This window comes from Nomia melanderi, chromosome 2, assembly GCF_051020985.1.
Source record: "Nomia melanderi isolate GNS246 chromosome 2, iyNomMela1, whole genome shotgun sequence".
Lineage (NCBI taxonomy): Eukaryota > Metazoa > Arthropoda > Insecta > Hymenoptera > Halictidae > Nomia > Nomia melanderi.
The window spans coordinates 11,885,279-11,911,165 of NC_135000.1; the positions used below are offsets into that span (position 1 = coordinate 11,885,279).

The 25,887-nt window shown below is 30.8% G+C and overlaps 1 protein-coding gene, 1 long non-coding RNA gene and 1 pseudogene across 12 annotated transcripts in view; all 3 read left to right on the plus strand.

Annotated features, from left to right (window-relative positions):
* cnc (NFE2 like bZIP transcription factor cap-n-collar) overlaps positions 1 to 25,887 on the plus strand; it is a 221,915-nt gene that overhangs the window by 65,234 nt on the left and 130,794 nt on the right. For 2 of the 11 annotated variants that reach the window (XM_031985282.2, XM_031985280.2), the window contains exon 2: positions 478 to 531. The exons of the other annotated variants lie outside the window; for them this stretch is intronic. In XM_031985282.2, coding sequence (XP_031841142.1) covers positions 478 to 531 — 54 coding nt within the window. The remainder of the gene's footprint in view (positions 1 to 477; positions 532 to 25,887) is intronic. 11 annotated transcript variants of the gene reach the window in all.
* LOC116430785 (5S ribosomal RNA) lies at positions 1,493 to 1,615 on the plus strand (annotated as a pseudogene).
* On the plus strand, positions 2,345 to 14,640 carry LOC116430749 (uncharacterized). Its single transcript, XR_004235768.2, has 3 exons — positions 2,345 to 2,542; positions 3,504 to 3,961; positions 8,454 to 14,640. It is a non-coding gene; the product is annotated as an uncharacterized LOC116430749 (long non-coding RNA).

Sequence of the window (25,887 nt, forward strand, 5' to 3'; positions counted from 1 at the left end):
CAACTACGTATCTCGTTTAAAACACAAGTTGTTAATATATTTCATATCTAACTTCGTATGCATTCAGTGCCATCACAAAATTATTGAAACAAAATAAATGTTCTTTATTTCGAAGGAATAATTAATTTTTGGGAAAAATCAATTAGAAAAAATTTGACTTCAAATACATATCAGCTCAATGTATGAGAATTTATGAAGAACACAAAGCTTCAACTTGCTAATATATATTATATATATCAAAATATAGGATAGATCGAAACGAATCGGACCACATTCTGTTTGATGGTAAAGAAATAAAAATAATCGAGCACTATAATAATAAAAATGAAAAACACTGTTTAAATCTTTCTTCTACAAATAAGAAACAGAAAGTGAGACATATAATTTGCGATATTGCAAATGTTGATTGGATTCTTATTTTAAGCCGATGCGCTTTGGTCTACCGTACATATACAACATATTTTATTTTTATTTCAGCAAACAATGCCAGCATGTTCTATAACGAAAATTAGAAAAATGTTTTATATCAACGTAAGTTCATAAATATTTTCTTAAGAAGTTATAATAAAAATATCAAAATTACAAATGTCTGGATTCTTGTATGTAGGATCGATTGATCGTGCTTACTGAAGGTCCTGTTCAACGTGGTGTCTGTTTTGACATGTAGAAAATTGTCATCTTTAATGAATTGAGTTTACTGCCTTTTATGCAAACGTACTATACACGTATACACAGTAATATTTATAGTTCCAATAACTGCCAATAATAAATACAACTTTTTTAACGCAATCTAACATTATCAATATTTTCATGCAGAATCAAAAGAGAAATTAATCATATATAATTTTACTGTTTTTGTTATAACTTTTATACTATATTTATTATTAGTTATATAACATTTTCTTATTTTTAATCATAGAACCGAGCTGCCTCCATTTAGCAGATCAATTATGAAACACTCTGTATTATAGAAAGCGTTTAAAAGTGGCGATAAAAGAATATAACAAATATGCAGTACAAACAAATTATACAAATTTTGTATTTACATTGAAGTATTATATTTGAAATAACTAGGGAAAAATTGTGTACATTTACTGAATCAAACAAAAAATTGAATTGCATTGAAACTACTGTTATATTAAAATAACGATTGAATCCATAAATAAATTTTCTGGATGTGATAGTGAAGTTTCATGTAAAAAAATTAATATTGTAAGTCATTTTTTGAATTATTACAGGAATAAATAGAACAAACAAAGTTTATATTAGTCTTTCTCATTATAATATTGAGATAAGCTTAATTAACTGTCATTTTTAACCGTCATTTTTCTACCTTAAAGAGTTTTTCATGTCTGAAATTGAAACAATGTTGAAATCTTTAATATAAAGTAAATATTTGACATAATATTGAATTATTTTATAGAATTATACTAATTCTTACCTCGTATATTGTTTTATTCAATTTTATTCAATTCGTGTACCGAATTTTCCAGGCAACGATCATATCGCGTTTAACGCACCGGTACTCGTCCGATCACCGAAGTTAAGTAGCACTGGGCGTGGTTAGTAGTACTTGATGGGTGACCGCCTGGGAATACCGCGCGTAATGTTGCCATGCTCTTTTTTTCGTCAACAAGTAACATGACAAGTACAAAATGTTGATAATCTAAACTGTATAAAGATTGAACAAAGTCTAACATATAAACAGAAATGTATAAGTAGGTATAGAATCTTTTATTTTCCTTCTCAGTACAAAATTTGGATGTGTAGAAAATCTAATAATTTTAGAGTAGTTTCTATAAAATTCATTAAAATCTTTAATATTATAACTAGTGCAATATTGGAGCCTACAGAGTTCAAAGGGTTAAACCTATGTTTGTGAGCAAGTACATTCTTTTTACACTTCATATACAGTGCAGCTCTCACGTCTTGGCCGAGCTCTGTCAAGTTACTATCAGTAAGTACAGAGGGGCAAGGGGTGACGTCCACTTGCGGTGCTTGGCCCAGCAGTCATAGCAACAGTAACGCCTCAATTTCGCAAGCGGAACGAAATGTGATGAAGTGAGCTGTATAGTCCACAGACGTCTGTTCATATGCCCCATGAACTGAAGGGGCAAGTGCGGCAAGAGGACGTGGCCACTGGCGATGAACGTTGACGACTCGGTTTCGACCGTTTCGATGATGAGAAATGAAACAGAATACGACGAAGTGAGATACAACGATAGGTAATGAATATGGGCGTCAACTTCTTATTTCTATCTCACATTGTTGTATTCCGTTTCACTTGCAATCTCCGTTTACGTGAATAAGCGAATAAGAAAAACGGTTAAAACCGACGCGTCAACGTTCATCACGAATAGTCGTGTCCTTTTGCCGCACTTGCCTCTTCAGTTCGTAGGACATGTGAACAGACGTCAACTGTAGCTCATCGGTGGCTTTTTACGTTTACCGAATCACGAGGACACGGAGGCTTGGCTACTGTTTATTGTAAGGTCCGACCTGGAACGTGTGGTCGATTCCCCTTGCTTCTCTGCTCTCTTAGGTATGAGATCCAAACTCAGAACAAAAAAGACGAACTTTACTTACTTGCATTATTATTTTGTTCGAAAGTATATACGCATTGTATCAATACGTTCTTGCGTCAATCGCGGATATCCAAAAACAAAGCCAATTCTTGATTTTTCTGGCAATACAGAAACCTTAGATAAAAATATACAATTACCAAATAATACAACTATGTCTTATGTCTGAATACTTCGACTTGAGTGTCCTAGATTTCTTTTTAATAGGTTTGATAGTACTCGTTAATCGTTGTAAATCTAACACTTATAATCCATTCACGAGTATTGACAACTTTGACGAAGGATATTGAAATGTAGACAGTATCGTCGTTTTATGTAGCTCATTCTTGGTTCTTTTTCACTTTTCCAGTTTTTCAATAGCTCGCCCGATTTTGCGATGATGCATGAAAACGCGTTACTTTTTCGATCCCCTTTCCTTTAAATCCGACAGAATATAAATAAAACATTTATATTATGCGATTAACGAAGATAGAACATGTGTACATTCCGGTATCTCAAAATTGTGTGCATGTTAATACGTGTTTTGGAGTACTCTTATTTGAAATTCATTTAATAATCTATATTTTCCACATTTTCGTTGCTACATTACACTTGATTGTTATTTCGTATTGTTTAATGACAATGATCTACATTCAGTTTTGAAAACAGCAGAGACTCATAGTTTTATAAAGAAGTCAGTTATATATTGTAGTTTCATTAATGGATTATCGTTGAAAGAAATTAAGAAAACAATTGGTAGTATCAGTAGTAATAGTAGTAGCAGTAGTAGTAGTAGTAACAGTACTGGTAACAGCAGCAGCAGTAGTAGTTATACTAGTAGCCACAATAGATAACAGTAATCTAGTAAAACAAGATAAGGAAAGAAAAATAATTTGACTGAATCAGATAAGCGTCAGACAGATAATTTAAAATCAATTCTAGGTCTAGTTCATCGGTATTAGCAACAGAGGTTATATCAAGAATTAAGAAAGCTTAACCGAGTGAAACTGCTCGCTAAGTGTTATGTGATAAGGCATATAACGGTTAGCATAGCGCGGGAACATGCTTCATCTTTAACGGTATTATATCGAGACTTACGACATGGTTGGTTACGTGTATTTTGTGTGTAATACGTTTGAAACACGTGGTCGCAATTCAGTCGTAGTCGCATGTTCTATGAGTTGTGTGATCCTATCTTTCTGGGATAAGTCTTTTCGCGTGATCAAACCGAAGCATCTACGGAGGAAGTCTAGCACAATCGATAAACTTTTATATCGAACATGACGAAAGTTTTTTGAACGTATCTGCGGAACATTTATTTGGATATAACGCCAGTATATCTGAATGCTTTGCTAAGACAAATATATGAATATGGATTGGTGGAATATCGAAAACACCAGGTAAGTCATATTGATACTTCTTATTACCTTTTTATTGTAAGCATCTCACAATAAATGTTCCGTTATCTATTATGTACGATTTATTTTTCCATCTTGCCATGGTACTTTGCCTGCTATTCTTGTAAAGTAACTTTTCAAACTATTTCTTATTTCAAAATCACTAGCATTTGCAAATTTATCATGCGTAATTTAGTAAAATCATTTTTTAGGCTAGTGTAGTACTTTGTTGGGAAGTAGTAGAGTAATTTTCTCGTATTACCTATATCGCAGTAGATTGTGTAAGCGGCGGGTAATTATAATAATAAATATTCTTAAAATATTCTAAATATCTAACAAAATAATATGCGGGAGTTCTCAATGACCTTCCTGATTGTGCTGTAGCGGTAGTTGAATATAATTTTTACAATGTTTATGCAATTGGCACTCTATAATTACATTTTCTTGTATTTTTTCTAGTACAACCTTCGTCGAGTCGTTCTATCCAAAACAAATGTAGCACTACGAACTATCAAATATGGACATTAATTTACAAAGAGAATGCAAGATAATTTAGTTGTAACTTTGCATGCTAGTAGAATTGATTATTCATTTAATGAAAATATAGCGTTATTTAGACAAATACTAGATATTTAGATTATTATGATTAAAGTTTCATCATCACACTAAGTTCTGGTTTTAATTTGAAGTTCTATAAAATCTCTTTAGATGCTAATGATGCATACCGTATTTTATTTCTTTAAATAATTTTTAAACAAAATGTCTTTTCGTATTAAAAGGCTTTAATTTTAATTGCTACATAAAAAAGTTTAAAATGAAAGTTATTATTATATACAAAAATGAAAGTTTCATACAGAAAATTTCGGAAGTTATGTAGAACAGAATGGGCCTCCTCATCGATTTCAGTAGCCTTAAAATAGATATATCAGTGTTATATGGTGTTAGTTTTCAATATGTTCATGAAAAAATGAGAAAAAATTTGTTTGATTAAGAATTTCCCAGGGTAGAGATGTGGCATTTCTTCTGCTCACACTTTTACGTTATAATTACTGCAAATCCTTCCAGACTAAATCCATGGTTTTTTTACGAATTATATTTCGAAAATTAAAAGAGTTTAACATTTTTGCTAGAGAAAAAGGTTGTTCACAACATTGATATCTACAACGTATTTAAAAATCATCGAAATCTGTGAGAAACCCGTTTTTCAGCAAGTTTCGCAGAACTTCGAATCGAAACCAGAATTTATTATAATAATGAAATTTGAATTATAAGAATCTAAAAAAGTATTAAATATCTGATCCTACAATACTGTATTTTTATAAACGAAATGATGAAGTTTACTATATAGTATGCAAAGTTTTAACTAGATCACATTTTTTAGAAATATTTTTCATCTATTTTCACCTAACATTTAGTTCATTACATATGCTATTTACATTTACAAATAGTCTTATTTTTCATTATTTAAAAATAGAAAAAGTAGGAAAAGAATGTTAGTGATACAAAGCTATTTAGTCATAGGGTGAGTTGCCATGCGGATAACTAAAGTAGTATCCATAATATATAGTACTACCTTTTTATGCATATAGTATATATGTTATCTATTTACAGGCCGGTTATACAAACTTAAATGTGATGATTTTAAAGGAAATTTTAAGCTATTTTAACTGGTAATTGTCAAATGTAACATGTTATAACAATTTAAGTAATACTTATTATTTTTATTAACCCGTTAAGTGTACAATTTAATTTAAAAAATCTCTTATTATGGGTACAATAAAATCAAATAATAAAGTGTATATTCGTCAGTGTCAAATGCACGTATAACATACTCTGAAGAAAAACTAAAGTGAAACGAAGAAGAATGTTTGTCTAAAAAAATTGTTTGAAACATTAATTAATTGTTGAAAAAGTTAGCCCCACTTAAAGTTTTAGGATGACGTGTATACTCGTCAAACGCAGTTAATTGGTTAAAGCCTTTATTTCTCATATTAGGTTCATGGTGTTCCTCATATGGAATTATAATACCATGTGTATCATACCATAATGTATGGAATTTATTTTTCATAAAATAGAAAATAAAGCATAATTGGATAACTAATGGATTTCATAATCACATTCATTAAAAAATAAACAAAATTTGTTATTTTTCATAAGAAAAAATAAGCAAAACTAGCACTTTCATATTAAATTAAACAGTAAATGAGCATACTTAGCTATTTTATATTGTAAAAATCAGTGATAATTTATGTTTAGTTTATCATAATAGAATGCAAGGTAACGTAGATATGTACATATGTATATAAGTTTTCTATACAGAATATTCTATATAGAGCTTCTCTAAGTATTCCATAAGAGGAAAATTATTCTTGTTTGAGTTTTTAGAACTAACTTATCAATGAATTAAAATTTAATAATTCGCGTAACAATTACATAAGCTTGATCATATTTCAAAACATAATAGCTTAAAAATGAAGTTAATGTACTTATCTTGTTACGTATAATATTCATTCAGATATTCCTCTACAAGAATATAGGTATTATGTATTTTTTCAATAATCGATTACATATACGTGCTCCTTCATAAATTTTGCATACGCTCAATAGATAAAATAAATGACAAATGTGACCAATTATTTAAATTTATTGTTAATGGATAACAGTATCAGCATTTTTTAATTTCGTGATATTTCATATTTGGCATATGTTGCATACTACGGAAATTCACTCTATTTGCATATAAAAGAGGAAACGTATTTATGTTATTAAGTGCAATGAATTAGTACACCGTTATATAATTTTTGTATCTGATCATATCAGATAACCTATCCTGCATAGATTAAATTACATAATTTTGTTCATTACATCTCTACCAATGTTCTTTTTATTTTTTAAATTCTGGTTTCTAACTGTGTCTATAAATTTGCAATTTAGATTAACGCAATTACACAGTAGCAACGCTCGTCTTATGTGAACTTTATGCTTTGACTTATTGCCATGATGAAAAATGGAATCATTCAGAATTCCCAAGAGGTTCGTTTTAACATGTAAATTTTCTTTTAAACTATTCATATACTTCTTCATCCATACTCTCACTGATAACGAACATATTTATCTATTTTATTTGAAGGAAATACTCGCTAACAATGAAAGCTACATATTTCCAAAATTCATACGTCCATTTTACATAAACGTTTCCACCCATTTCTTTTTAAAACTACGGCGAAATATTATATATAGAATGTTTTCTGTGTATTTTTCTGAAGTATTAAAGTATTAATATATGGTTATTAATGTAATACACCCGAAACTCGATAAGCCGAATTTAGTGGTCCTATAAGATCGATGTGACGACCGCATGGGTCGATACATTCTATAAATTACATTGTATTATAATATGAGATTATGAATCTATGAAAGTAACAGTAATAAAACTTTGACTTATATGCACAAATAAATTTCAACTTGTAGAGATTGGGCTTTTCCCAAACTCGAATTTAGTACTCGAGAAAGTTTATGAGTTACAGATCTTCAGATTATCGAGATTCGACAATGTTAAAATATTAAAATCTATTCCTACTTACTCTGAAATTCTACATTCATTTCATCTAGGGTAACAACTTTCTGTTCAAATTTTAAAACTTACTTTTGAAACTATTTTAAGGTTTATGTTTACACATTTATAATTTATTGTACGATATATTTATACAATTTTTTTTCCATAGTATTACTAATTTCTGTATATCATAGATATCTTCTTCGTTTTCGCGATAACTTACAATCAGTTTAAACGATTTAATAGATATGTCTCTAATTGTTTTATCCATTTTGCATATTGACTGAACGTTGGATGTAGACAAAAGAATAATTGCCAATTATATTTTGTTTTCTGCATAATATATATACGAAGAATATTTGATATAGTATAAATATGATGTAGTATAAATTTTTAGATGTAGTATGAATTATAAATATAGATTTCCTATATTTTGTTTTCTCTGAAATATCACATAATAAGATCGTGTTTTATACTACATAAAGTAAAAAATACTTGTATCAGTATAAGAAATTTATAGAAATGAAAGTAATAAATATGTTCAAGAAATGATTTATTTCATTTCTATTTAATACTGCCACGTTATATGAATAAAAACGAATGTATTTCATTTGCGATCATTATTTGTTTCTGAAAAATTTTTTAAAATGTCGCCTTTCTCGTCACCATACGCTATAATCAATTTATATTATAAAATGTACATTTATGATACCATAGAAGAATTTTTTTAAAGGAAAACTGAAAATAGAAATAAATTCCAAAACGTGTTTGTAATAACCTTAAAACGCTTAGTTAGTGCAGGCAATGTTCAGCAGTTAATTATTCATAAAATATGACATGATATGCAAATGCTAGCGATTGAAAGCTCCAGTTGCCAGAAATTTGGAACATTGATAAGCTTCATCTAAAAAATAATGTGGACGTTTATTTTCTTTTCAGATAATGAATGCAAAAGGCGTTGGAAGAATCTGTGGAATTCTTTATTCAATTTCATACTCAAGAATAAACTTCCTCGAAGATCTGATACTACAAATACATTTACGAAATAGTTAATGTTTAATTATCTACATTTCTTCAGTGATGTTCCAGGGGAAGAATGTTAATACCAAAATACATGCAAATAGCAAGGACGAAGCTTTATCATTTATAGATCAAATTACAAACCATATTCTATACAATGCTTAATACAAGTCAAAAATTAATTACTATATTGTCCAGTGTATTTATTGTTAAATATTGTCCCAGAACTGTCACACATGCAAACGAAATCGAAATTCTCAGATTCTGATGAGGAAGTGATACATCTACTTACTTAACCCTTCAACCATGGGAAACGTGGAATTCGTGTTCTAAATATTTTGTAAGATGTTCCTGTTTAACTGAGTTTTAACATCTCTTGAATATTTTATCAGGCTACTGTTAGTTACCATCTATCCCGTTATTTATTAGTCCCGTTAGCTGGTTAGTTTCTATCTCATTCTTAGGACGCATCTGCATAACAAATAAAACTAACCCGCGGTTTCATACCGAAAAATCGAAACCTAGCCCGGGGTTAGAGGGTTAACAAGTTCGCTACCAGCGATTATTTCGATGACGGTCTCCTCAATCATAATATTTGCCTCAATCCAATAAATCTGTCAAACAAAATATTAGAAAAATGAATCTGAAACGAGTCATTGAGTTCCTAATTATAATGTCGTGGCTTATAATTTGTAATAACAATATCTATAGGATTAATTTCATTTTCATTATGTAAAATATAGGATTACGGCTGTCACAAATATGTGACGCTGGTAGTGAACGTGTTAAATAGTTACATAAACACTTCACGAACGGAGGAAGACGAATATTTTAAGAGCGTGGAAAATGGAAATCTTACAAATTCCTTTAAAGGATGTATAAAATCTGTAGCAAAAAGTTCGTTATGAATTGTTTATTCTGAGCTAGAAATGAAATCTTTAGTATGTTATAAACATTAATAAACATTAACGCATTCATGCTAATTAATTAAGAATGGCCGTATAAATTTTCAGTACAATGTACACTGATTTCACTGGAAAAATACCATCAACATATACTTGTACAAGGCAGGAGATAAACAATAAAGAAAATATATAATTATACAATTATAATGTATAATTTATGATTGACTTCCAGTGAAAAAAGTTAAAATAATAGTTTAACGTCCAACGCCCTGGAAACATAATTTTGTCATCTTTCACGTGGATGCACGCGATCTTTGACGTGGATGCACGTCTTTTCAAATATTTTTTTCAACATTTGCGACAAAGACTATTATTTCAAAACAAATTTTATATTTTTTGTTCCTCCTAACGTCAGAAATTTGCAGCATTAAGTTTAAGAGTTAGGTTTTCATCGACAATGAGTATTAGAAAAGTGAAAAATTTCCTGGTTGTAAATGCGTTAAGATGACGTAGAACCTGCTCTTATTGCTTTTGCTTCGTTTTTCATTGATAAAATAAGAATGAATAAATCATTATCCATTTCTTCGGCTTGATACTTGGCATCTGAATAAATACAAGTTTATTCGCAGCAGCAATTCACCCTACAATCGCCGACTGCGATAGCTTGAAATAAACAAAGTAAATTATTTAGAATTCATAAAACATATATCAATACATCAACAAAGATATTCTATAAAGAAAATTAAATATATAACTAAGTATTTAACCAAAGTAATATAATTCTAGCAATGTGAGCATGCGACAAAATATAGAAGTAAAAGTTATTAATTATCTTGAATAATTTTGCTGCATGAATGCTGAATTTTGTGATGCTAAAATGTACATACTTTTTTATAATCAATTGGTGTGAATATATCATTTATATTTTTATTAAATAAATTAGTATTTGTTAAAATTACAGACCGTGCTATATGATAAACTAAGTTACTCAAGAATTTGTTTAATTTTATGTATTGCACTGATAAAATTTCTTTCTTGTATATACGCTTAATTATAAGATTAATTCTACTTTGGGAGACAAAGTAAATATCACGAATTCAGGAGTTTCTATGTACGGTTGTGATTTTAGTTCTGTGGCAGACATTGCCTCCATGTACTGTGCGTTACTGATGTGAGCCAAGTCGGTCTGTGGCTCAAAAATGAAGAGGGGCAAGAGGACTCGGTCGCACGCTCACCTCAGTTCGCGGCTCGGTCAGTTACAAAAACGCGCCGAAACTAATTCCGCCATTACTATCGGGCCGAGCGCCGCGAGTGAACGTTTTTCCTTGCCCCTCTTCACTTTTAAGCCACTGGCCGACTTGGCTCACGTGAGTAACGCACTGTATCTATATTTGATATAGGCGGAGAATGAGATACTGAACATTCACAACGGTGATAACCGTGTATTTTACATTATATCGTACGTTATATGTTCCTCATTGTTTTTCATGAAAGTGAAATGTAAACATGATCTTCTTTGAGTAACTATACAGACAGGTCTTGTTTATTTAACTGTACTTATTACTAGGAGTATAGTTCAAAGTTGATCTGATTATTTCGTTTACTTTTATTTGTACTAAAAGAAAAAATTCGCATGAAACAATTGGTAAATATTTTATAGATATTTAATAACTATTAAGGGGAACTTGAATAACCTCTTGGCTAATGTTAGCGTCCATAGACGCTCAAATCACGCTGCTCGAAATGAACTAAAAGCGCCTATAGACGCCTGTGAGATGCAGTTGATAACAATTGCAGCAAAGCTCACTTGAATCAGATGTAAATGAAATCTAATTCAACAATTACATTTTCTGTTAGTCATATATTACATAAATGTTATGATTTCATATTGATTTTGTTAGTTTTGGGTTTGATTAGCAATAAATAAAGATTTTATAACTGTATAATAGTTTTACGTTTATTAAGTTTACACGAGACTTTCTTGACACGTATAGCGAAGTCACAATATTCACGTTGTGGCTTGGAGTGACTAAAAATTTGGACGTCGGTCTGCTAGCTATGTTTAGGCTTCGTCAGATGTACAAGATATTTATAGAGTTAGGTTTACAACTTAATGCAGCGATAATGCTAACAGAGCACTTCGATATGCATAATTGTTGCTTTTAGATAGAGGTGATGATGAACACGTTTGCAAATGGACGCAGGCATGGTATGATGTCATGTTGGCAACGTTGAAGATAGAATTAACAAAAGTGGTAGTAATAGAAATAATCGTGATATCGATAATAATAGTAGTAATAATAGTTATTACCAATATATAGGGTCTTTAGTAGGGTAGGATGTAACATTAGGAATTGTTTAACACATTGACTGCCACGGTGGTCACCGATGACTGGAGCTTCTAAATTATTTGAAAGCAAGTACAATAAGAACATCGATATTGAATAAAAATATTTAGTAACATAAGCAGCTAGATAATAGTGTAATATGAGTACTGTAATTCCAAATCATTAATAAAGATTTCTAATACCATTTGCCCTTTTTATGGAAGAATAAGTATTACTACACGAAACGTTCGAAATCCTCGTGGCAATCAATGTGTTAACAAGCGTTTTCATCGCAGGCCCATAATGACATTCTGTAAATCTAAGTAATCCTCGAGACAGTACGGTAGAAGCTAGGTTTTCACCTTGGACATTGACATTTTCGTGTCTGTTTCTGCTGCAATCGTATGTTCATCATTGACTGACTATACTATTCAGATGGAATATGTACCCTAAGTCTGTGCATTACTGGTTTGTAGCGGATCTCAGACAAGTTTTGAAGTAGCCTGGCTATGTCACATATTTTTATCTGTGAAATTCTTAATTTAGTATTAAGGTACGAATATATTATATACCTTAACAATTTCATTGCATTGTGTATGAAAATTACACCTTTTAAACAGTAACTAACTTTTAAGATCCTAACTATCTGTGTGTAACTAAAAGATTGAAGTAATATATTAAAATAAGGGACTGATCTTTAAGACACACGTCACTCTCAGTAAAATTGGGATATACTATTACTATAGTAAACATTAATATTAAATAAATATTACTGTAGTCGGATACTCCTGAGCAGAACAATTTTCTATTCAAATTTCTCATTTCGAGGTTATTTTGAGTTACTGAAATCTAAAATCATAATGTTCTTTTCATGGAAATGAATGGTTTTACAAATATAGTATAAAAATAATTGAAATATCTTTAACCTATATATATATATTATTCTCACAGTACTTTAACTTGTTAAGGTCTAATTTGACAATTATAAAGTGAAAGAGTGGGCGGGGAAGGGACTGCAACCCCTCTTCAGAAAAACACAATTTTTATTATCAGAATGAAACTTTTCTTGTAATAACCATTTAAATAATAACTAACGCGAACCAAGCTCTTCACTTTAAGCTTCTTATTCCTTGTCAATATTTACCTCCATCAGAATACGCGTTATTGCTTTCAAGCAACCAGTCGCCAATAATTCCAGCACCGTATTCGAACAGATAATAATATTAATAATTATCCAATTTTCAGAGATTATTCTAGTAATGATATTTATTCTAATCACAGTTCTTAACTCCTTGACTTATAACCACGTGCCAAACTCATGGTGAGGATTTTCAATGTGATTTAACAAACATAAATATTACTCGATGCATTCGAATTTAAAGTAAATATTATTCTCCTGTAATCAATTATTATATTTAAAAGCAAACATTGACATAGAATATGCCTACAATTTTTCTCTTTTTCCAATAAATTATTAATGACAAAGTGGTCGTATCGATCAAAATTGAAAAAGAAATCATAGGGCAAGAGGTTAAGATTCTATAATTTATAACATATCAATGTGGTGTCATTTATCTTAATTCCCAATAGAAAGTTTCTGTTAGATTATTTAATCGAAGAATATACGTAAACATAATATCAAATCGTATCGCCATATTATAATAAAAACATAACACACCAGCAAACCAAATTTACACCGGACATTGAACTCGTATTGAAGAAATTCATAAATCGAATTTCTAACAGTCTCTAAACTAATTTTTGTACAGTATGTTCGACAGTGCTGATATCATTTTTGGATTCAGCAACATAATTAACTCGTAAACTGACAAATCTGGTTAAAACATTTTGCTTCTTGGATATTATAGTAGAGGAGAATAATATAATCGCGGTCAGCTGACAATGATGGTCAATTAATACTGATTTATTAAAATTTGAAGTTCCCAATTTTTCTTGTTTATGTCTTATTATACCGTTTACTACACGTATGCCTGATTGTCATTCAATCGCTGTTCAAGAACAAAGAAAAACAAGCTTTATCTGTTTTTAACATAATTAATGTTATACATTCCGCGCAAAACTTAAGATATTAGTACTAAATTTGGAATCGTTTTTACAATTTAAGTTTAATTACTAATAGATATATTACAAGTAAGAGTGACTATATTCACATTTCGTATAAATATTTCTTATTTTTATGTTCAATATCGAACTTTATCGATTAATGCATGTGCGTGCAATGATGGTCACTTGCCCGCAACATGACCGTCATTATTTATTAGCGCATTGTAAACAAATTCTTCTTCATTACAACTTTACTTGGTCGATAATAAGAACACTGTTTAGAAAAACCGAAAAGGCTCCATGGACTGATAAAACTCTTTGAAAAGCAATTGAGCTTATTGAAAATGGTCACGCGATGGGAACAGCTAGGAAATCATTAAACACTCCCCTTTCAGCTTCGTAGTTGATAATAAAGAATCAAAATAACTTGAAGTCGATAGAGGCAGCATGTTATGTGTCTAACTTCTTCGATAAGCAAAAAATATTCGGTAGAAAAAAGGAAAAAAGATAAAATCGGAAAAAATAAAGGAAAATCTTGTAAAAAAATTAAGGTAGAAAGGAGAAAAGTAGATCTTTTATCAAATTAATTACTATTACATTAATGTATCACCAAAATCAAATCAGCGATATAAGCGAAGTGGAAAACAAATGCCATATTTGCTTTGAATTTGGTAATATTTTGACGGTGAAGTATGGTGTTGGTGTATCTCTTGCAGCCTATGGGCCCATTCTGAGCGTTCCAGATGGGATACACCTGAAGGATATGTATGCGAAAAGTGTTACGATTCTCAGATTATTATCATTGCTTACAAACTGACCGCTATTGCCCGCAGGTATGGGCAATGATGGTCAAAAACATTTTTTTTATTTTTACAAATTTTGTTATTTAAATGAAATAATCTAAAACTTATTTCTTTTGTATTATACCAATAGATAAATAATTTAAATTTATAAAACACTCATTTAAATAAATATTTAACATTAGAGTTGTTGCTTAAGTAGTTGCTCCACTCTCCCCTAAAGGTCAAAACTGTTATTATTTTCAGACTGATATTTTTGTATCTTATCCATTAAGTTTTATAAATCAATTTTAACGTACTCTCATAAAAAAATATCAACAATGTATACAGTATTCTTGTCAGGCAGAAAATCAATAAACATAAAATTATACAGCAACTTTTTGTTAGCGTTTCCATCTTACTTAATTAATTTAAATAACATATTCATTTTGTATTATTACACATAAATAGATAAAATTTATAATTACATTATCGATGTTATGATACATTTTTTGTTAATTTTAACTTAAACCACGCTAGTCTCCTGAAATATAGAAACTTGCAATTGCTTGTGTGACAATCAATAAAATATTTTATGTTCTAAGGAAGAAATAATTTTGAACCTTCGAGTCAAATTTTTTATTCTTTTTAGTTTATTAATCTATCGTTACTTCACTTAATTATTGTTTTCTCATACATGTTACCGTCGCTCGACCTTAATTTTCCAAATATTTACAAAAATATATTTGGTAGTACCTATATATGCTATTTCAGTATTAGCAGCGTGAATGTTATTGAATTGACGTGATTGACTATTGCACATGATATTATATAGTTAAGGTCACTGCTCCGAATGCCTGGCACTTAAAATATTTTAGAGGTCATGATTGCTTCAGAAGCTATAAAGCATTAAAGTTTCGCATCACGCTCAAATTTTTCGCCTTCATCTTAACTCATTCACCTTACTCCTTGCAGTATGTACACATCAGTTTCGTTTAGATAATAGAGATTGGTATTGATAGGTCTAGTTTTTGTCGGATAAAAGTGTAGTCCCAAGAGCTAAGTCTCTCCCCGCCCACAATGTCACTTCACGATTACCAAGAATCAATCCAGTTCAATAGGATTTTTTGCAATTTTAACGTGACACCGTGGGCATCGGAGAAACCATCTCCATCTACACTTCTATTTAAAAAAAAAAATGTACCGATTAATATCAATTTCTACTATTTAAACGAAACTCGTGTGTATATACTGTAAGAAAGGACATCAATGAATAAAAGACGGTGTAAGTGCTCGGTAGTTCTAGTGTTAAAGTCAGTACCATTCTGTTGTGTCGATGCTACAGATATCTGACACAATGCGGTCGGCATGATGACCGATGCTACGACTCATCTGGGAGCGTATCCTATCTGTAGATGCGAACGCAGCATTCGTACTTCGCCAATAGGTGGCGATAAAGGCATACGCGATACTGTAGGTATCTACGTTTCAATCGATCCTTTCTTGTAATGTCCTTTGCAAAAGATTGTTAGAAAAAAGATTGTACTGACCGATGATTTAAATTTTCGTTTAAGTATATACGTGTAAAAACGTTTATACGTATAATTGTTAAAAAGCAGAGAAATTTAATTTGCAATTTGTCGGGTATATTAACATATAGAACACAGTACAAATTCACTATATTTGTTTAAACATTCAAATTAAAATTCCAACATATACATACAAGGCAAGGATTGATAAACGTAGGTATTACGTTAAAAATATGTTAAAACTCAAAAATATTTGGATACGAGTATTTTAACTTCTATGTTTTGATGTTTTATATTTTCAGCAATCATGTGCAAAATAAATATATTTATATTATAATGTGTGTGTGTGTATGTGTGAGTGAGCTAGAATATGATTTTCAAATAACAAAAACCCCTCTTGTTTATTGCATACGGCTTTTTAAAGAATAGGAATAAATAAAAGAAGTAAATAATGAATAAGATAAAAACATGTTCGGACATTATACAGATCATATTTACTATATTATAATAAATCTTTTTGATCAAAGATGCATGTTTTGTAGGATATTTTTCTCGTTGTACATGAATTATTAAGCTTGTTGACGTGTCAAAAATAATTTCTTTTTGCATAATGAGGTTCTGAGGTAAAACTTTAGTTCTCTTTAATTCTCATGTTACTAATGTGTTTTTTTCTAGTATCTAGTCTCGTTAATTGTCTTAACATTTATTTCTCCTATTTATTTTACTTGCACCTTTATTCTATGTTTATATCCTGTGCATATTTTTATCCAGTTTTTATATTCTGTAAGATAAAATATACTTATACCCCGTTCCAGATCCGTTACCGTCTTTTAGTTATAAATTTTTCGAATTTTTCTTTTTTCAATTCTCATTTGTCAGTTTACTGTAAAGGGAACCTCTGTAACTTATTACATTTATGAAAATAATTTTTGATTATTTTCGGTATTTCTATGAACAAATTTGGTTTTATTAGATATAACATATAAACGTTTAGAGTTCCAAGATAAAACCTAATTTTCGTTTTCGAGTTCAGTGACATATTTTATATAATTATGAATTTGACGAATTGATTTTGTTACACTACAGAGTATGTTCCATTTTTGACGATGAGTATATGTTTTTATTAATGTAACAAAATTATTTCTTCATTTGAATTTGAACATGGATGCAGAAAGAATTACAATACACCATTTAACATAATCTTGCTTACCATTTAACATAATCTTGCTTACCATTTAACATAATCTCGGCTACGACTTATTAACACGTTGAATGCCGCACGATTTTATAGAGCAAAATACACAGAATGGGAAAAATATAATATTAAACCATTTGTTTGGATTGCATTATTATTATTGCACGTTGATCTAGCTGAATGGCATCACGTTAGGTAGCATTATGTACAGTATAGAATTGTTTTCAAATAATCATCGTTTAATTGAATGTACTAATAATTTGATTTGGTTGGGAGTCACCGATGACCCCCACGGCATTTGACGTCTTAAGGCTTATGATAAGTTTGTGCGCAATTTCAAATGTATTTAAAGAGCTTTCACCTGGTATTTACAGGCATGGGGCTCGAATTTGAGAGTGATATTTATTGAAGTAGGTATATGCATTGTTATATACTCGTAAATCAAAAGTTTATTAAAAGACTTTTAAAAAAGACTTTTAAAAGACTTTTAAAGTTTATTAAAAGTTTATTAATTACAAATAATGTTTAACGTTAGATAATTAATGCAAAACTAACGTTTTCATTATGGTTTTTATTATGCCGAAATATTAATAGATATAAAACTCGTTAAATTTCGTTAAGTTTTAAGAAATGTAATTTTTCATCCTATGTGAGACGTTTGCTAGAATAAAACTTGTTGAAGGGAAAGTTTTAAAATAGGTATTAGTACAGAAAATGAAAACATTTGGAGATTTTCTGTGAATAATTTCACGAATATTCTTGGTAGAATTTCATAATATTTATACATGATAATATCAGAAGCGGATACGTTAACATTACGTGAACGGTTGTTAACTCGCATATCAACATTCAATTCTGTCCACTTAGAGTGTTACAGATTATATGATAAGGAGATACGATAATAGATCAGAGTATTCGTACAGTGAGAAAATAATAGATTTCATTATAATTGGTTAATGAATAGCTTTATTGATGATATACCTAATATTTATATTAATATTCAAGAGAAATAAGTATGTACATAAATATCAAATTTGCATTTGAGAATTTAATAATTAATTTAAATAAAAATTTCAAACAATGTACTATTTTGTGTGATTAACAAGAGTATGTTATAGTAAAATTTAGTAGGAAACTCTTGCTAAATAACTGCTTGCAATCTACGCGACTTTGACTCTACAATACTTTTTGAAAACACAGTAGCTATCTTATTCTATGTTTCTTATAAATTTTGTTTGAAATGTTCTTTTGGTATTATGCGGTATTCTCATATGCGTTTTCCAATTCGCACCATACCTGCTGTATTGAATTTAAGTTCCTGACTGAAGGGTTGGTAGGGTGAGAAGTGTATTATGCTAACCACATTCACGAACTAGCTTTGCTGTGTGCAGTATTTTCTAATCTTGCTGACAATAATAATTGTTTCCTATGCCCAATTTGTCTGCACTGTTCTGCAAATTTTGTTTTCAAATATTGAGGTGTACATATTTATCCGAAATTTTGTCAATTATGACCAATTCAATAAACCAGTTAACTGCGTTTGACGAGTATACACGTTATTTTAAATCTTGAAACGATACTAATTCTTCCAACGATGAATTATTTACTCTTTCATATAAACATGTAGTTCTTCTTCGTTTTGTTTTGGTTTTTCATTAACATATACCCTAGGTATTTACAACATATACGTCCCGCGTTTGGCGAGTACACACTTCATGTTTTGATTTTATTGAATGCAGAACGAGAGATTTTTCAAACTAAATTCCACAGTTAGCAGATTAAGAATAGATTGCATGTGCTTAAGTTTCAATTACTTATTTGTTAAACGCTAAACTTTCTTGATTCAATCATAAGAGATTTGAATACTTTTCTTTCTCTTTTTTTGTTTACTGCGTTAACAAAGGGTTTCCTTCTGGCAACTGTATTTCAGCATCCTGCACGATTAAGTACTTTGCAAATAGTTCTAGAAATTTATAATAATTTCTCTTTTTGGTGATGAAATTTCATTTGATTTTCAATCCATATTTCGAAATTCAGTAAGAACAATGTTACTTAAATGATTAACGTTACTAAGCTTTATATCTGGTAATGTCCAAATATTTCTGTCCATTTTAAATATTATATCATTCTGAATGTTTATTTAAAGTAACTATTTCTCGAAATGTAAACTTAATATTTATATATTTATTTCATTTAAAAGACAAGTTATTCAATAACAAGTTATAACAGGATGTGTTATTATTTCCTGACTGGACGAATACTTTTGTCCCCCACTATGTAGGTACTACGTTTTGAATTACATAGGATTATGTAGTAAGATAATTTTTGCCAAAAAATATAAACATCCTGTATGTGCGTTATCATTTTGTCCTGACTTGTAGGTTAAAACTAAACACATGTATTTGATCGAGATCGTACCTTGACTAAGTCGGCTTCAGTCTGACAAATTGTGGTAGCTTTGAGATAACAGGCAAGATAAACGCCTCGGTTGTAGTAAAGGTGGTCTCGCATCAGATTGTTGTCAATGTGTCAAGCATCGTTCCCTAGAATAACAGTATCTCAGCAGAACGCGTGTATCATCAATTTATTGATGACACCTTATTTATATTAATCCTGTGTTCTTACATATTTTTATTAATCTAGCGATCTGCAGTTATTTATAAATTACATTTTTGTAACAGTTTCTACTACTTCCGTTTCTATCGGCTTACTTTTCGATTTGTATAACTATTTTTAATAGATATATATAAGATCACATTCAATTAAAATGCTGTTTGAAGTACCATTTTATCAATTTTAAGGAAATTAAAGGACAGAAAGGTATTGAGAGAGAGATTGACATTAAAGGCACATGACATGATAAGAATACATAATACATGAAAGGGATTATCTGAATTCTTACCGCGAAATAGTCTCTATAATCAGACACCAAAATATAAAATTCGCTGAATTTTTTTATTTGTAGATTAAATAAATGATGCACAAAGCAATGTGATAGAAATTTAATGTACAAAGTACTGTAAGAAATAAATTATCATTAAAACAATTATACATCGTATACTTTTATTTATTGAAACAAGTTGCATGTATGGTATATACACGAAAGAAACATATGTGAAATGTTTAAAAGTATTAAGTAATATACAAACAAATTATGGAACATTTATTGTATCTAAGTATGAATAACATTCGAATATTCTTATTGCTGACTTATGCTTGTTGCGCATTAAACACGATTATTGGCTTAAGGAATATTGAACCAGATTTTCATCTTCAGCTATATTTTCGTCTATTCAATTTAATCATCAGTACCTATTCTGTTGTAGTATAACGATTAATTTTTCTCTGCGGAATGTGACTAAAGATTTTGAAGTAACTGAAAAATGATGTTCATAAAAGACCACCGGTTTACGACCACGGTGGTTTAGGAAGAATTTTCGTGAGATTACCATAAACACCTTTGCCACCCTCTACCGTGAACAAAGTAGGAAGAATAGTTTGGCGTCCCTCCTCGAGAGCCGTGGAAATGTTACGATGGTGACTAATGATACTTTGAAGGAACACGAATAAGAAACCGCGTAAGAGAGAAAACCGAAAACGTTCTGTGTTAGCGTAACTGAGTAACTTCATTTCACATTTGGTAATTTTCCAAAGTGAAGCAATTCCTTTGTAAAATATGTTTGCGTTCATGAATAAACTTCAATCTACTACTTCTTATATTTGTAAGGTTAAAATAAAATGCGTATGTATGAGTTTGTATTTATAGATTGTTAATTGGCTAATTAACATTATCGACTCTTGGTGAATCAGACACGGTGAATCTTTATTTATTAATGAATAAATTGTGAGTGTTATTGGCGACAGAAGGGAAATTTGAGTTTCCACCGTTTTTTATTAAACCTGTATTTTCATCGATGTATTGTAGTTTTTTCAAACTTTTACAAAAATAGAAAAGTTATTTGTAACACTGAGTGTACAAATGTTCCGAGTATTTACCTAATCATGTATGATGTAAAAAGTATGATATAAGAAGATAAAGACGCAATTAAGATGCAATAAGAGCGAAAGGTCATCACCCGAATGTTTTATAGATATCTATTTAATGCATTGTATATTCAAAAAAAATATGGGAGTCTCCTGAAAGTTTTATTTGAATATTTTTAATCTGCTGCTTGGTTGATGACATATATTGATATAGCTCAAAACATTTAGATCACTTGTTTAATCAGGATGATACAACTTGGATATAAAAATTTTAAAAGTATTCAAAACATCAACCTAGTATTATTATCATTAAGATTTTCTCATTCTTCCTACTTTATTCTAAAATAAATTGAACAACGTTTCACATCTTTTTACTAAAATTTTCTCAACTTGAAGATAAAATAAGTACATAGGTAAATATAGTAAGGTAAAATAAGTATGATGATATTAGGCTACATACATTATTTTCTTCTTTCTATTTTATACATTTGGATATATAATAAATACATAGTAAGTAAATAAGTAAATAAATATAATTTTGTTTATTATTATTTAAACATGAATGTAAAACATCAGTGCAACACTATCGAAGATTAATTTCCTATATTTTAAAAATACGACCAAATACCCTTAACAATTGGTATTTCCACCAAACTAAATTATTGTTTTTGCAGCGACAAAACAACATACAGGAAAGTGTAATATTCAGTTATGTTTAGTGTGAACTAGTATCGTTTAGCATACAATGAAAGGTTTCGAGCTCAGAAGGTCAACAAATTATGAAAATTTGTATGTAAATAGAGTAAGTCAAGTCTAATACATTGTCATTTTTTTCGTAATTTTTCAAAACTTTTATCTTGAAAATGATTGATTTAAAAATTTTATTTTACAGTTTTACAGGCGCGGAAGAATAACGAATTTTTTAATAAAATTTTTTTTTCGTTGTCTCTTACCGTTCTCAAGATAATTCGTGGGAAAGAGAAATTTGCATTTTTTTCAAGAAGTGGTTTCACTCCTTCAAAATGAAATTCGAAACGAGAAAGGAACTGCAATAGATTAAGCTTGACTTACCCTATTTACATACAAAGTTTCATAATTTTGTTAAGTTTCCGGGTTCGATGTCTTTCCTCGTTAGTAACAGAATATACTACAAATTATATACGCCATCGTTATCTACTTTTATTGCAAAATAAAGTACAAAAACCAAGCACGAAACAAATTCTGACTCATTAACGGTAAGGGAACCACGAGTATCCAGTAATTATGGTGACGGCAAGATAGACAGCGCTATAATAAATCGCGGTCTGTCGGTATACAATAATGCCGGCGTTATATCGGAGATATTATCGGTATGCCGGTGTCTCTTTCCGTCAATCGGCCGTCCATCGAATACCTCCGACCCGGCGACCTATCGAACTCTCGGCTGGATTCACGCATCTTGCCTTAACCTTTCCGCCGTCAGCCATATCCGGCTCGTTAACATTTTTTTAATCGCCACCGTACGCCCGAAACTCGGCGACGTCTTCACCGTTGCCACGATAGTCGTGGTTGATTCGTGTCGGATACGTTTACAGGCCTTTATGGCCGGCGAATTCAAAAGGATGCCGTCTTCTTCATTTGTCAACCGCCTCCTTGGCCCTTCTCGATACGCCTTCTATCTATTCTACGATAAGAAAAACCCATCACTCCAAAGCGAGCATGTTCCGTTCGTCTCACTTTCTATCTTTCTTCCTCGTTGTTTTACTCGACCAGTGTCTGAATATCATATTTTTGTAATACTCCAATTCGATTTTTTGCTTGTAGTCGAAGGTTAAGGTCATCACGTACTGGCTAATTTTTAGAAAACTGAATTGTGCGGATGGCGATTTTCAGTGAGATCAACTTATATCAGTATACATACAAAAACTTGAATCATACTGCTATGTAATATGTTTTAAATAGATAATCAATTCGAATCAAATTTAAAATTTTTTAAAATGCTGCGGTAATTATCGAAGTTACATAGTTGAGTGTCTTTATATAAAGACGAGATTTCTCGTTACCAGTATGCAATGTGTTAACATAATGATTGAATATTTAAAAGATTGATTGTCTGATGTTATTAGATTAATTAGTTCTTTAACTGGCAGACTTTATCTTTCTTATAACGTAATCGTTTGTATCTGTAAACAAAGAATGGAGAAATGTTTGCCTTGTTAGTTGAATGCTTATGAACGTAACCAACATTTATATTTCGATAGTGTGTTGTTATTTGAGATAACAATATAGAAATACTGCTGTGCAAAAGTTTGCGATGTCAAACATGTAAAAATATTAAAGTATTTCAGTCTGTGAACTAAAGAAAAACATTTATTTAACCTTTTGTGTTCGGAATTTCGGTATCGAATCTTTGAAAGTTTCTAGAAAATCGATAAGAAAAAATATCCTTCAGAGAGTTGCTCGTTGGTGTTCGAGTTTGGAGAAAGTCACGAAAAAGAAACGAAAAGTTTCCGTTTCATAATTTATTTATTTACATTCGTTTATTATTCATATAATGAAAGTAATATTGAAAATACTGGCTTCTCTTAACAGTGCAAGTATTACGTCTGACATAGACCTCTCTAATTGCACTTAGAGTTGGCCTTGGTGATATTTAATGCACTACTGCTAGAATTCTGTCTTTTAATTGATCTGCTGAGTTGATTGACATCGAATATACTTTCTATTTCAAAATTTTCCACACGAACAAACCTGTAAGGGGCGTGTCAAGTGATCAAGTTGGCTATTTCTCGACGTCCATAAATAAGTGTACATACACCCGTCCCTCCATTTACGCGAAGTATCCGTTCCACGTGGATCCATTTTACGCGAATAAAGACCTTGTAAACAGTTTGTCAGTATAAAAGAAAACAAAATATTGGAAAAAGAAGAATAATAATGACGTTTCAAAAAACAAAAGTAAATTTTATTCGGTATCATTGAATTCAGATCGCGAGAATTGATATTGCGTATAAACAATACGACTGATTATGTAATGTATATATATATTCCGACTGTAATAGGTTAAATAATCAGTTATGAAATAAAAGTAAAGAAGTCGAACAATATATTGTTCTCAGTAAAACAGAAGCAAAAAGAAAGACAAAAACTGACTGGACAATAGAAGAATTGATTATAAAGTTTATTGGTTACAAAGGTTATAAAGTTAAATGAACGAAAGGCAGAATTTTGGATCAAATCTTAAAACTGATCATTTGACCATACGTGCTGTGTTTAGTGTTAAATTTGGGATACACTGTATAATATTCTAACTTGCGTAATAATCACCTGAAATTACTTATCGTTAGACTCATGCATCCCTTCCTTAGTTATAGCACATTTTAGTTATCGCATAAGTGAGTTACATCGAATCAGTCACAGTTTTCTCGGGGACAGTAATTTCAGAAGAACAATACAGTAGTACTTCACTATCTTTCAATAGTAGCCACTTCATAACAATAGCAGTAGAATTTCTCAAGTAAATGATATATTTTGAAATATGAATTTTATACTTTACTATTTCACACAGTTTAGAGGTGCAGTGATTCAAGAAAGGGAATGCTTGTTAAGCTAAGGAAGCTTTGCACGAGGAATTGATCGATGGACGTAGAATCCAGAAACTTCTGTTACAGAAAAACACTTAATGTCTCCCTTAGGATTGCAACGGCGAGCGTCCGAAAAATAGATTCGAAATTTAACGGAAGCCATGGTTGGATCAAACGATCCCGTTCTCCTGCCGTGCGAAATGTCTCTAGAAATATTTTGACGTCGACCAAGATCTCCGTGTGATCGATGCTCGTTCCCTAGAGATTACATCGTGAATTGCAGTTTCGTCGCGGGGACGCGCGCTGCATAGACCATAGTTCTAGATCTGATTCTCACAGAAGCGCGGCTTACCGTGAATCAAAGCGTTCTTAACATCTGCTTCTTTCTACTGTTCCTAGCATATTTCGTAACTTTCCACGATCATGAAAATTGATAGGTAGTTCCGCTTGTAACAATAAACGATTATAATTTTATTGAAATAACGTGTACGAGTATGGAGTATATTCGTGGAAGATACCTCATCATTGAGATATGTAAATTGCGGATGTGTATACTAATTTCAAAGTTGATGGAATACTTTAAGGAGTTATTAACCCCTCGCCCTATGACTTATTCCTTATCCCGTCAACCGTGGAATTTAGTTTTAAGTGTTTCTCGTAGGCTGTGCGATGAAATCAACCAATGGCGAGTACACGCGTCGAACGCAGAAGTAATCAGATAAAAATAAAAATATTGGTCATGTTTGTTACGTTGTTACAGAAATCAGCATGTTGACTGTCCATATTCCTTCGTACACCTTCCCTACATTTAATCCAATACATCTTCAGTTGTTTCAAACCGTTGTTTGCCACCAACACATGTTAGAATCGAAGCGAACGCAATGAATTTCTAGCTAGTCTAAAATACGTTATTCGAAATTTCACATTTAAAATGGCAAGAAAATTCAAATGTGTTGATTATTATTAGTCTCTAAGGTATCCGAATTCAGTATTTAATGTACTTTAGA